The sequence below is a fragment of the Pavona decussata genome, unplaced genomic scaffold (assembly GCF_977016875.1).
Source record: "Pavona decussata unplaced genomic scaffold, jaPavDecu1.1 SCAFFOLD_38, whole genome shotgun sequence".
In the NCBI taxonomy this organism is placed as follows: Eukaryota; Metazoa; Cnidaria; class Anthozoa; order Scleractinia; family Agariciidae; genus Pavona; species Pavona decussata.
The window spans coordinates 3,216,188-3,230,000 of record NW_028145460.1 but is presented as its reverse complement, the minus strand read 5'-3'; the positions used below and the strand labels follow the sequence as shown (position 1 = coordinate 3,230,000).

The 13,813-nt window shown below is 38.8% G+C and overlaps 2 protein-coding genes across 4 annotated transcripts in view; both read right to left on the bottom strand.

Annotated features, from left to right (window-relative positions):
- The window catches only part of LOC146483641 (uncharacterized), a 36,112-nt gene that overhangs the window by 21,298 nt on the left and 1,001 nt on the right, over positions 1–13,813 (bottom strand). For 2 of the 3 annotated variants that reach the window (XM_085105813.1, XM_085105812.1), the window contains exons 2-3: positions 4,488–8,509; positions 2,250–2,877 (exon numbers count right to left, since the gene is read on the bottom strand). In XM_085105813.1, the coding sequence (XP_084961939.1) occupies positions 4,490–8,482 (3,993 nt within the window). In that variant the 5' untranslated portion in view covers positions 8,483–8,509 and the 3' untranslated portion in view covers positions 2,250–2,877; positions 4,488–4,489. Of the gene's footprint in view, positions 1–2,249; positions 2,878–4,487; positions 8,510–13,813 lie in introns of those variants that run through there. The other variant, XM_085105814.1, reaches the window with a different exon arrangement.
- The window catches only part of LOC146483640 (uncharacterized), a 45,012-nt gene continuing 32,364 nt past the window's right edge, over positions 1,166–13,813 (bottom strand). The window contains exon 5 of the mRNA XM_085105601.1: positions 1,166–2,250. The gene's annotated coding sequence lies outside the window, so the exon portion shown is untranslated. The remainder of the gene's footprint in view (positions 2,251–13,813) is intronic.

Genomic DNA, 13,813 nt, shown 5'->3' with positions numbered 1-13,813 from the left:
ATTGTTTTGAGCTACAAAATCGATGGAAAACCTAACGAAGAAGCAAATTCTCAGTCATCTGAGCTAGATGAAGAGGACTTTAATACAGAAACTCGTGGGCGATGGGTGGAAATAATGCCTGTAGTAGCTCCACGGCCGGAGGCGAGGTGAATTTAACTTGTCTTCTTTGAGCGAAACCAGCTCAGTTAACTTGCACAATTAATTTTAACAGTCGTAAGAGACTATTTCTTCGCAGTTCACAAAATTCTGTTATTTTCCTTTTGAAATCTTAGAAGCAAAGATTCTTATGACAAAATTTGCGGTGTTCTACCAAACTTTTAACTTTTTGTGACAACGAAAGCTTTTGTACAATAAAAGAAACGCCGACGCGATTCTGGCAGCGTTCACAGAAGATATCGCGATCGCTTACTGTACTGTCTTTGATTCCTTTTGTGAATGCCCTCTGAAATTATTATAATAGTAATAGAGTTGATATTCTTGGGCGTAAATATGTTTTTGGCCCTTCTCAGAACTCATTTTAGCCCTCGCCTGCGGCTCGGGCTAAAATGAGCCTGAGTCGGGCCAAAAACATATTTACTCCCGCGGACATCAACTCTATTGTTATATTATTGCTACTGAAAGCCACCATGCTTAATGAATTGCGTCTCAAAACGCAGCACTTCTGGGTGACGAAAATTGCATTGAATTGCGTGACAGAAGTCACCTGTGTTACAAATCAATCATTAACTATGACCTCGATATAACGAACATTTTGGTCGTTTCCCCTCAAGTCGATATAACGAACTCTCGATTTAACGAACAAATTTGTACAAATTTGGCCGGTCCCCAGCGACTTCGTTAAATCGAGGTTCCACTGTATTGCGTCGGTAATGAATTTGATCCGGCTACCGACCTGTCACGAAGTAAAGGTAACAGAAATTTCTATTACCCAGGACACTCTATATCGGTAAATCAAAATGAAATATATTGGGAATGAGAGGACTTTGAGGGCAATTGTTTTTGCATTCTCTTACACAGCGAGCAGTCTCTCATTTGCTCGAAAATCCACGGAAAGAACGCAAGCAATTGAGCAAGCCTTCTGTCGCCCGCGCTTCCAACTCGCCCCTCGCAGGAGAAACTGCTCGCAGTCTAGCATTCTCTATAATGAATTACTTGCATGTAGAGTTACCAAAAGCTTTTATTAAAAGATCATCAGTTTAATACCTGTACAGATCATTGAAAACTGCTTAAATGCTTACTTTTTATAGCAACTCTTTGACAGCAAACGCCCTTGCTACCAGCTGTCTTCGCTTAAATGTATCAACGTGAAATATTGTTATTTCTCCGCTTGTAAAGGGGGGCTTTCAAACAGCTCCCTACCTTGTTCAAGCCGTTTTATATCGTCTGTTGAAAACAAAATCACTAACGCGCTCTCGGGAGTGCGAGAGCTAAGTTTTAAAAAAATTCTGTTCGACAACGATAGACGTTTGGCGATCAGGGGAACCCAACGGTTCTTTTCGGTGGATATCTGTTCGAAAGGATTAAGTTGCAAAGAAAAACGAGAGCATTTTTCCTCAAAATGTCAGCTTAAAATTTCTTACCACTGGAAATTAATTCCTTTCGTTCTCGCATGGAGAAATATGTCGTTAAGAATTCGGAAACATGTCAGCTGGAATTTTTATAAACCAACAACAGGTAGTTAATTCGCGGTGTAAGATACCGTTCCCTAAACTTTTTTCTTCAATTTATTTTCCGTTCAGGCGTCCGTGTCTTTAAATGGCCAGAAAACGATCTAGGGACACAGGAGACAACATTTTCAATATTTTACCTCAATGCCCTCGTTGGATCCCCCTGGTTAGATTGTCTTTTCTCTTCGAGAATCGAGGTGTTTAATTATTCTAGTTTTCATGCACTAAAATGCGATTATTCAAGCCGAAGGTGCTGAACAAATGGAATACGGAATAAACAAAAAGAGAATTATAAAGAACAATACTGTGTTATCTGTGTCGCCAGACAGCATTCGATTTAGCAACTTGATACATAGACAAAATTACTTTTATACTTCCTTTATCCGATCGTAACTGGGTAAACATCCTTTTGTTTTCAAAAGATCAGCGAAAAATGAACCAGCGACTAAATAAATCTACACATATTTGACTACTTCATAAAATAGAAACTGTGATATGCGACATTAACAAAAAAATCTTAGTGGGAATTTCAAGCTGAACGTGCAAATCCACTAACGACAAAGTAAATACTCTTAAGTGATCACTAACAGAGTCAAGCGCGGGAAAACGCGTGCGAGCAAGTCTTGATTGGTTTTCCTTCTCATTTGCTGAGAAAGTGGCGCATGTGTTGTAAGCCAATCACAGAGCGTAGTAAAGCAAACGCGAATTACTTTCCACACGTTATCGAAAACTGCTCTACTGACAAGGGAACTACCATCCCCTGATCCTTTTGATCCGTGATGTCGAGAAGTTCAACATGATTGACCATTAAGTTGGTTTTATCAAACCGTTCACTTGTGTTAGATTGTAGAAAGAAAACCTGTCTCTACCTTATTTATGCCTTACAAAAAAACGACCCTGAAATTTAAACGTGTGTATTTAGAGAACTTTAAATGCTACCAAATTAAAACCCAATGCTCAGTAAACTCCTAAACTATGTGAGGATAGCCTTTGTTCTTAACTTGGATCTGAAGAAGCCGTCCTGACAACGAAAACTACAACTTAAGCACGCGAATCCAAGTCGCTTTAAAATACTACTGTAATAAGTCAATGTTTTCAGCCCAAGTGATTCAACTTTATTTTACTGTCCAAGTTACTGACGTCCTGTTTCAAAGAATGTTCTGTTTTCTTTGGCACTCCACGGCGGGTGGCCTGGGCAAGACACCCGCAACTGATAAACAAACATCGGATTTTGGGGTTACTGTTGTAATCTGTTATTGGAAATAATTATCCACTTTGGCGCATAACTACCAAACAGAAGAGCTCGGGAATGAAAGGCCTCATATAAAGTTGAGTTCTAAAGGAACTTGTTGAATTTGTTCATAGTCAACTTTTCTACCGCTACTTCAGTTACTTCGCAGGATCGCGAACCTGCTAGTTACAATATACTACTTCGCTCACTCTGCTTCTTCTGCAATCTTTGAACTGTGATCAATTCGTTTTAGTCACTTTATCAAATGAAGTTCCAATTATCTATTTCCTCCTACCACGCTACCCCTGTATTTGTTGAAGATTTTTGAGTGAGCGCAACCTCTTAGATATCAGCAATTAGTATAAATCTACTAGTGTTCCATCACGAATGCCGTTCTCTGATTGGCTACGCTACTCGCTATCTGTTCTGTGATAGATAGTGAGTAGAGGTTTTCAACAAAATGGCGGCCGCTTCGTCCCGTTTTCGAAGTGTCTGCGATGAGGATATAGATAATTTACTTGTTTAGTTTTGAACGACTAGTAGATTTATACTAAAATAATTAGATTATTCGCTCTCGATTTCTATGCGTGATAGCTGATTCGGGCTGCGCCCTCATCAGCTATCACGCGATAGAAATCTCGAGCTCATAATCTAATTGTTAAATAGACTGAATCAGCAGTATTTTTTTACTGCAACTATCTAAAACAGAATGAACGGAACCCCGTTTATAAAGCGGTATAAGAGGAATTGTGTTCTTGTTAAAAGTATAAATTAACTCAATATAGGTAGATTTGATGTTCATTCTATTATAATGTTCATAAATCACGGAATCAGAGAACACTCCAATAACAATATACCGTTTGGTCTTCTGTCAGAACCATAAGTGTTTCCAAGAGAATGGAAGACATTCCCTGAATAATTCATTCAATAATAATAATAATAATAATAATAATAATAATAATAATAATAATAATAATAATAATAATAAGGGGAATAATAGAAAGGGGAGAAATATGCCAAAACCATGTCATGGAGCAGAAGCCGAATTTCATTCACATTGTTAAGATCTGCACTCGTCTGTCTTAGAGGTTCTAGGACATTATGAAGAATTCAACGCGACATCAAGAACGCGGACATTGACATTGAAACTGCAGAAGGGGCCATTTGAGAGATGCGTATGTTGTTTATGTTTTTCTTCTTTTTATCAAGTGGAGCTGATTTTAAACTTCGCGACATTTCTTTTTTTCTTTTTCTTTACAAAAACATTATGCTTGAAAGTAGTCTCAGTTTTTTTTCGCAATCGAATATTTAAAAAAATATTATTACCGAAATTGTGCTTCAAAATAGTCTTTTAATAGTTTTTAATCGAAATAAATTGTAAATAGATTTTTAATAGCACTTTTTTATATACTTGTAACGTGTAAATAGCAATTAGTGTGGAATATGTTAATAAAATTATATATTTTTTAACTAAAAAAATGATAATTATAATAATAATAATAAAAGTAATAATAATAATAATAATAATAATAATAATAATAATAATAAATTCCACACCCGTAGTGATATAATTCATTCCTAAAACTCACCTTTACTTTCCGAAATCAAACTTCACGTTATCCCCAATCAGCATGAAAGGCGCCCAGTTCTCCAAGTCAGCATAGCCGTTACTTCTCATCCACTTCATGGCCTGATGAAGAGACTCACTGGCACTTTTTCCACGAACCAGGTGTTTGTAGAAACGACTCATTAACTGCTCTGTTGCCTCGTCTGGTATGGGCCATAGGGCCGCCAACACTGAGCGTGCACCGGATCCTAAGAATGCCCGAGCGATTCCAACAACTCCCTCACCTCTAACTTTTCCTTGTGCACTGTGACAACAGCTGAGTACTACAAGTTTGGCACGCAGTTGAACTTGTGAAATGTCATCCATTGTCAAGAGGTAGTCTTTCTCGCATGGAGTCGCGTTAGTGGGGCGTTGAGGAGCAAGAGCAATTTCTCCTCTCTCGGCATGACCATGAGCAGCAAAATGAATCAGACTTACAGAGGGTATCTTCTGAAGAACTGCTTGTTTAGTTGCTCGCTCCTCTAACAAAAGCTCAGCTCCGAGTAGTTCTGCAATCATCACCGCTTCCTTTCTTGCAGATGGCAAGCGACAAAGTTTCTGAATTCGTCCCTTGTAAAGCACGTCCCCAACGTCCGGATCACCCACTACCAGTGCTCCGGTCTGACTGTGATAATCTGCTGGACTGTCCTGAATGAGTCCGAGAGTCGACAAAGAAGGAACAATGCGGATTCTGTAAGTCTGCGACAGGTATATATCACTTTCATCCTTTAATGCTGCGAATGGAACTTTGTACAAGGCGCGATCAGGAACAATCACGATTTCAGGTTCGTCGAGAAAGTTAGCCACAGGAGCGATGATCATCTGGTAACACTCGGCTGGGGTGGGAACGGGTTGTAAGTCTTCCTCTTCCTCCGTCTCTACTGGGCGGAAAGCTGCCAAGCTTCCTTCCTTCGATGTTTCATGTTTTGAGTCGCCGACTTTTGAAAAAAACAGTGATCGATCTTCGTAGCTCTTTTCATCATGACCGAGGACATTAAACCTTCCGAAGGTTTTCTCACTGAAAACTTCCTGAACATCTCTTTCTAATCCCTTTTTAACAAAACACTCGTTGACGTCTACTTTACGGAAAAGTGTTGGTTTGTTTAGTTTAAGAACCCACAAAAACATATATCGGCCGATATATGAAATGTATAGACAGTTGAAGCTAATTTCTTTTTTCACGATCCTTTCAATCTCAGGCCATAACAGCGGATTGACTGAAATTTGTTGTTGAGCAGAGTACAGACCTGAGATTAAGTCTGCCAGAGCTCTGCCTCGTCCAAGCTCTAAAACACAAAGAGCTTCTTTCTCTTTTCCCACACCAAGACAATACATTGCGCTGAGTAATCTATAGGAAGGGTTGTGCTTGTCTAACAGGGAAATCTTAAATTGGTCATTGCGTCCAAGAAAACTTCGCATTTTCTCACACTTGTTAATGCTTGCCAGGAGATTCGAAAACACATCATCTTGTAAACTTACATTTCGCTCTGATAACAAGTTGAATGCAAAGTTGGCGTGCGAAGCAACTTCCACTTCTACGCATCCTATCTCTCTGCTCACGGCAAGTGCTCTCTCGTGATACTCTTTTCCCTCAGCATATTTACCAAGAGAACAAAACAACACACCTAACTTTCCATAACTTACCGCTTCTCCTCTTTTGTCACCAATTTCTTTCACGATTAATAGAGCGTTCTTCTGGTATATTTCAGCCTTTTCATTTTCACCGAGAGATTGATACACGGTTCCCAAGTCCCCATAACACGTGGCCTCTCCGTGTTTGTCACCAATTTCTTTCCTGATTATAAGTGCGTTTTCCTGGTACGTTTTGGCCTTTTCATATTCACCGAGAGATTCATACACGACTCCCAGGTTCCCATAACACGCGGCTTCTCCTTGTTTGTCACCAATTTCTTTCCTGATTACAAGTGCGTTTTCCAGGTACGTTTTGGCGTTTTCATATTCACCGAAAAATTCATACACAGATCCCAAGTTCCCATAACACGTGGCCTCTCCTTCTTTGTCACCAATTTCTTTCCTGATTACAAGTGCATTTTCCAGGTACATTTCGGCCTTTCCATATTTACCGAGATCTCTATACACAGTTCCCAAGTTCCCATAACACGTGGCCTCTCCTTCTTTGTCACCAATTTCTTTCCTGATTATAAGTGCGTTTTCCTGGTACGTTTTGGCCTTTTCATATTCACCGAGAGATTGATACACGGTTCCCAGGTTCCCATAACACGCGGCTTCTCCTCGTTTATCACCAATTTCTTTCCTGATTATAAGTGCGTTTTCCTGGTACGTTTTGGCCTTTTCATATTCACCGAGATATTGATACACAGTTCCCAGGTTCCCATAACACGCGGCTTCTCCTCGTTTATCACCAATTTCTTTCAGGATTACAAGTGCGTTTTCATGGTACGTTTTGGCCTTTTCATATTCACCGAGAGATCGATACACGGTTCCCAGGTTCCCATAACAAGTGGCCTCTCCTTGTTTGTCACCAATTTCTTTCCTGATTACAAGTGCGTTTTCCTGGTACGTTTTGGCCTTTTCATATTCATCGAGATATTGATACACAGTTCCCAGGTTCCCATAACACGTGGCTTCTCCTCGTTTGTCACCAATTTCTTTCAGGATTACAAGTGCGTTTTCATGGTACGTTTTGGCCTTTTCATATTCACCGAGAGATCGATACACGGTTCCCAGGTTCCCATAACAAGTGGCCTCTCCTTGTTTGTCACCAATTTCTTTCCTGATTACAAGTGCGTTTTCCTGGTACGTTTTGGCCTTTTCATATTCATCGAGATATTGATACACAGTTCCCAGGTTCCCATAACACGTGGCTTCTCCTCGTTTGTCACCAATTTCTTTCAGGATTACAAGTGCGTTTTCATGGTACGTTTTGGCCTTTTCATATTCACCGAGAGATCGATACACGGTTCCCAGGTTCCCATAACAAGTGGCCTCTCCTTGTTTGTCACCAATTTCTTTCCTGATTACAAGTGCGCTTTCCTGGTACGTTTTGGCCTTTTCATTTTCACCGAGAGATTTATACACAGCTCCCAGGTTCTCATAACAAGTGGCCTCTCCTTGTTTGTCACCAATTTCTTTCCTGATTACAAGTGCGTTTTCCTGGTACGTTTTGGCCTTTTCATATTCATCGAGATATTGATACACAGTTCCCAGGTTCCCATAACACGTGGCTTCTCCTCGTTTGTCACCAATTTCTTTCAGGATTACAAGTGCGTTTTCATGGTACGTTTTGGCCTTTTCATATTCACCGAGAGATCGATACACGGTTCCCAGGTTCCCATAACAAGTGGCCTCTCCTTGTTTGTCACCAATTTCTTTCCTGATTACAAGTGCGCTTTCCTGGTACGTTTTGGCCTTTTCATTTTCACCGAGAGATTTATACACAGCTCCCAGGTTCTCATAACAAGTGGCCTCTCCTTGTTTGTCACCAATTTCTTTCCTGATTACAAGTGCGTTTTCCTGGTACGTTTTGGCCTTTCCATAGTCACCAAGATATTGATACACAATTCCCAGGTTCCCATAACACGCGGATTGTCCTCGCCTGTTGCCTATTTCTATCATGATTCTGAGTGCTTCCTTGTAAAGCCTTTTTGCTTGTTTATATTTACCCTGAACGTAGTATAATTCTGCCATTTTAGAGGTTACCTGACCTTCTTGGGTTTTATCAACACATCCGCGCACAAAGTGTAAAAGTTTCCTACCACATTCTATCACACTTGTGAGATCGTTAAGAAGGCAGTAAGTTTCAAACAATAATGAGTATATCCGTGTGTATGATAATTCAACAAATTTCTTTTGTTTTTCCTGGACTTTGTTGTTTAGCAGAATCAAACATTCCTTGCACAACTTAATAGCTTGCTGAACTTGACTTGTGTTGCGAAGAAATGTGGCAACGCATATGCCGATAAAGATGGTCTTTATAATTTCCTCTGTGTTGTCCATGACGGTCTTAACTAAAAACCAGGTTCACTATGGAAAAAGAAGTTGATCATAAAATACCATTTCTAGATGTTTTGATCAACAACAATAAGCAGTATTTTTGTAAGAAAACGTCCACTGGCCTATTGGCCAATTACTTTAGTTTTATATCCTATTCTTGCAAACTGGGTCTCATTAGGGCTCTCGTTGATAGAGCTTACAAGATCAATAACACCTGGCAGCTGGGTTTTTAAGAGGACATCAAGACGCTTACTGAAAATCCTTCAAAAGAATCTGTTCTCAGCACATCTAGTTGAACGGGTTGTTAATCAATACATCACATTGACTCGTAACGGCTATAATCCCCCGGTTTCCATGTCTACAACTTTTACTTCAAAAGTCCTTACATTGGCCCTTTTTCTGTTGTCAGACGAAAAAGGGTTCGCCACTTAATAAAACGTTGTTGCAACCAACATGTAAATTAAGCTAGTTTTTTCATCTTTTAAAATCGGTAGTTGTTGAGCGTGAAAGACCCTATCCCTAGTGGGCTCCGTGCGTATGTGGTATATAATGTTTTGTGTGCGGGCTGTAATGCCAGCTAAGTTGGTGAAACCACTCGGCATTTTTCCACACGCCTGCGTGAGCACCTCGTTAGTGATGGAACCTCTCAGATATTCAGACCTTTACAAAATTCTCAACAATGCCGCACTTTATGTTCTCATGATTGTTTCAGTGTCTTAGATTACGCTTCCACCAGCTTCTACACATATTCAATGGCAGCAACCTACATTAATGTTATTTTTACACCCGGCCTCCCTGAAAAGCAGGTGTTTCCTTTTCATCTTTATTATTTCAGTTTTTATCTTAGATTCTGGTTTAGTCAGGTAGTTAGTTTTCTATAGTTGAATGTAAATGTACCTGAAGGAAATACCGTGTATAAATAAAAATACTTTACCATTAAGTTACCATTAAGGTGGCGGAGCATTGGTGGGGGGGGGGGGGGAGGGGGCAGGTTTTGGTGCCGAAAATATCGCTAGCGCAGCACAAAAATTGGCAAAATATTCAATCTCGTGATCTTTTTTTACAAATTGTTTTGTCAGCATTACGCTTGGCGTGGCCCCCCACGTTTCAAAACGCTCCGCCGCCTCAGTAATCATCAAGTGTATCAAGTGACATTAACACTTAAATAAAGTCATTTATTTTTTGTTTTTTAAGGTCAATTAAAAACTTTCCTTGCAAGCATCCATTGTCATGTTTCCTTTTGTTGTTATGGCTAATTAGCATTCTGTGTAACATTATAAATTAAATTTTGTACTTTGTGTTAATTTCAACTGAGGATGACAGTAGAACTGTTGAAACTTGTCTTTTAAAATATAAAATGTTGAGTCTTTCCTTAAAACTAAAACGTGCCTGCTGCTATCCAAACCAGAGAATGAAAACAAAAGCACAGTAGTCTGGAGCTGTGTAGAACTGTTTGTTATACTGGCAAACCAGTGTTGAGCGGCCACCGAGTTGTCTAAAAACGGCCAGAAACTTGTAAGGACGCCAGTTTTAGAGTTCATACAGTACATGTATATTACAACCAGGGAACCCAACGAAAACATTTAAGAAAAATACTTTAAATGTTGTCTGTGCCTTCCCAGATCGTTTTGTGCTTTCTTTGTTGCTATTTGGGAGAATTTTAATACTGATCGATGTCAAAACGTTTTATCTTTGGTGATCGGTTGGTGTCTTCCTATTACTTGAATGTTTGATTTGTAGTGATATTGTAAGGAGAAATTAAATCAGATCAAATTTTTCAGCCGAAAGTCATACCACTAAGACTACGTTTTCATGCCTTAAGTTCTCAATAGACGTTTTTAGTAACTCGAAAATATATTCGAGTTGCTAAAAACGATTCTTGGTGAAGGATTAATAAGCAAAGAGGAATGTAAAAAACATTTTAGATTCCCTTCCGTTAAACAAGGTACCCGGAAATGATGGTCTACCAGTATAATTTTATAAGACCTTTTGGGATCTTGTAGGCGATCCTTTAGTTAAAAGTTTTAATGAATCTTTTGTTAAAGGAACAATGAGCCCGTCACAAAGACAGGCGATTATTACACTTATCGAGAAAAAAGACCAAGATCGCTGTGATCTAAAAAACTGGAGGCCAATTTCCTTATTGAACGTTGATGCGAAGATAGCTTCAAAAGTTATCGCTGAAAGAATGAAGCGTCTTTTACCTGGGTTAATTCACAATAATCAATCAGGATATATCCCAGGCAGAAATATTAGCGAAAATATACGTTCAATTTTGGATATAATGGAATATACGAAAGTTAAGAAACTACCCGGTCTTTTATTATTTAGTGACTTCGAAAAAGCTTTTGACAGTCTAGAATGGGATTTTCTTGAAAAATGCTTAGAAAAATTCAATTTTGGACCAGATTTTAGAAGATGGGTGAAAATATTCTACAACGATGTTCAAAGTTGCGTTATAAACAACGGCCTATGCTCTCGCTATTTCAATATAGCACGTGGAGTGAGGCAGGGGGACCCCCTTTCTCCCTACCTTTTTGTCACTGCAGTTGAAATACTGGCGATTGCTATAAGGAATCAAGAAAATATTAAAGGATTAACTATAGACGGTTTAGAAACTAAATTACTGCAATTTGCCGATGACACAACTGCTGTCCTATCAGACTTGGATTCAGCCCGAGCCCTGTTTGGATTACTTGAATGTTTTGAGAAAGCCTCTGGACTTAAACTTAATGTAGCTAAAACAGAAGCAATGTGGATTGGGTCACTTCAAAATTGTGAGAATGAACCACTAGGGGTTAAGTGGAAAACATGTGTCAAATTTTTAGTGACAAAATTTTAAATAAACTAAACAGTTGCGTAGGCCTCTCTTTAAAATATTGTGAGATTATTTTAGGGTTCTTAGAGGAGGAGATGGATCTGCAAAACTATATACTTATTTTAGGAAAAACGTATCTGTGGACTTGCCGGTGTAAAGAAACGAAACCATCTTTTAGCCACTTTAAGAGAATTTTATTAAATAAATATCAAACTGAAAGGCACATTTCTCTTAAATCGAATAAGACCAATTCGTTTAGGAAAAAATGGAGAATGTTTGAGGAAACGATTCTTTAAAGATCAAGTTCACAGTTATGTTAAATTACGTACTATATGTAAACTGTAACTGTGTAACTGTGGAAATAACACGAAAAAAAAATGAAATGTAAGAAGTTGCCTGGCAAAAAAAAAAAGAAAAAAAAAAAACGCGAAAATATATTGGCTTCTGAGCTCTGCTCGGGATATAGAATAAACGAGCAATGCGACAATCATCAAAGAGAATGAACATATTCTTGTTCCATAAGGGATCAGTGAAAGAAAGGTCAAAACTCAAGAATAAGCTTGAGCGGGAAAAGGGACTTTGCCCAGCTTCGTACCCAGTCGTTATTTACGTCTTTTGTGGGGTGCGAAGATTGGATACCAGGATGGATTGAGGCGCGCGGGGTGTCATGGGAAGAGGCGAAGGAAAAAACGATGCATCTAAACTCGAAAAACAAAAGAGCCAACGCTAGAAAACGATGAAACTAAATCTAAAAAAAGCAAGACAATAAGAGCTTGCTCCCATTCTTGATTACAAGAAACCCAAGGGCCCAAGACAAAACAACTAAGAGTGGAAAACGAAACACATCCAAAGACAAGAAACGATTACCTTTTGTGCAAAAAAAAGAACGCGGGTCCGCCCACGCATTGCAATGAAATTGGCAGTTGAAAACAGAAATTTAAAAGACGTTATTTGAAAACCTGAAGAATTTGGAAGAGTGTTTTGCATAGACAAGATCAACAAAACACTAGACATCAAAGCAAGGCCAATAACGTTTTTATAATCTATTTCTTCAGTGTAACTCTCAGTTTTTCTCACATAGCTCTGCTTTTGGAAAACTGTTCGCTTCACGAGACAGTTCAGATATGGCTGTTTCTTTTTACACCTAAGGTACATTATACATAATTAATTCTCAATAGGTCTGAACACAGCTTACCGGTGCTTTACACGTTCAGTTAATGATGTTGAAAGGTTGTTGTTTGCTCGGCCCAGGGCTCCTTGTAGTTTTCCCGCTGGGAGGCACCAGTCCATCAGCCGGACTTAATTCGGATACATGCCAAAACATAATTCAGTGGCTTGCAGGATATAATTCGGAATGCGAAAATGTAATGCAAAATGACAGAACGTGATGTAAAATGTCAAAACCTAATTCGAATATCGAACACGTAATGTTAAATGCCAGAACATAATTTAGCGGCTTGCAGGATATAATTCGAAAATCGAAAATGTAATGCAAAATGCCAAAACATAATTCATCGGCTAACGAAATTGATTTCAATACAGCATCATAATAAGATTTGCATCGGAATAATGACCCTAATAACGCTTCAAATTATGAGTTAGAATGTCGTAAAAGACCCAAATCTGCCAAAACCAATATTTACAGGAGATCTCTTTGTCAAAATTACATGAGAGGAGCGTCACCATGTTAATATTTTGTTGGTTTTCCTGGAGGCACAAAACGGGAAAAAAATTTAACGAGTGCATTTTCTAAGAATAAAGGAAACCTATTATTTGCGTACCGTTGCCATGGCAACACGGCGAGCTATTTTAATAAAATAGCTCGCCGTGTTGCCATGGCAACGGTACGCAACAACAAGTATCAAAATACATTCCTCCTTAGTTAATCTTGCACCATGCAAATTTCGGGCGCCCAGAAGTATGCGTACTATAAACTGTGTTCGGCCACCTTAATTGATCAATTGGAAAGGTGGTAGCAAAAGTAAATATCAATCACCGATAGCTGTAGCTGTAAAGGACCCCTTTACACAGAGATGTTTCTTTAATTCATCATATATTCTAATTGATTGATTTATTTATTTTAATTTAATCTGACAGTTGTACATATACTTGTATACTTTTTCATCTATTTCATGTTCCAGAATGTTCTGAGATGTTCCGGAATGTTCCATGTTCCTGATTTTATCAACGGACAAAATAAGCAAGCGCTGTGACTAATTATCGAACAGAATGAATACGTTCTTGTTACATATGGGGATCAGTGAAAGAAAGGTCGAAACTGAAGAATAAGCGTGAGTGGAATAAGGGACTTCCCCTACTAAACAGACAGACATATGCAAATTGACAAGAAAATCAAGAATCTGTCATTCCCTGGGTAGACAAAAAACTAACTTAAAATGAAAGAATTAATATGTCCTTGGCACAATTTTGCTAATTCTGTGCAATTTTATCATCATGAGTCTCGCCACACAAAGGTTGATAATTCTATTGCTTTCTTTCCTTGAGATTTTAAAATT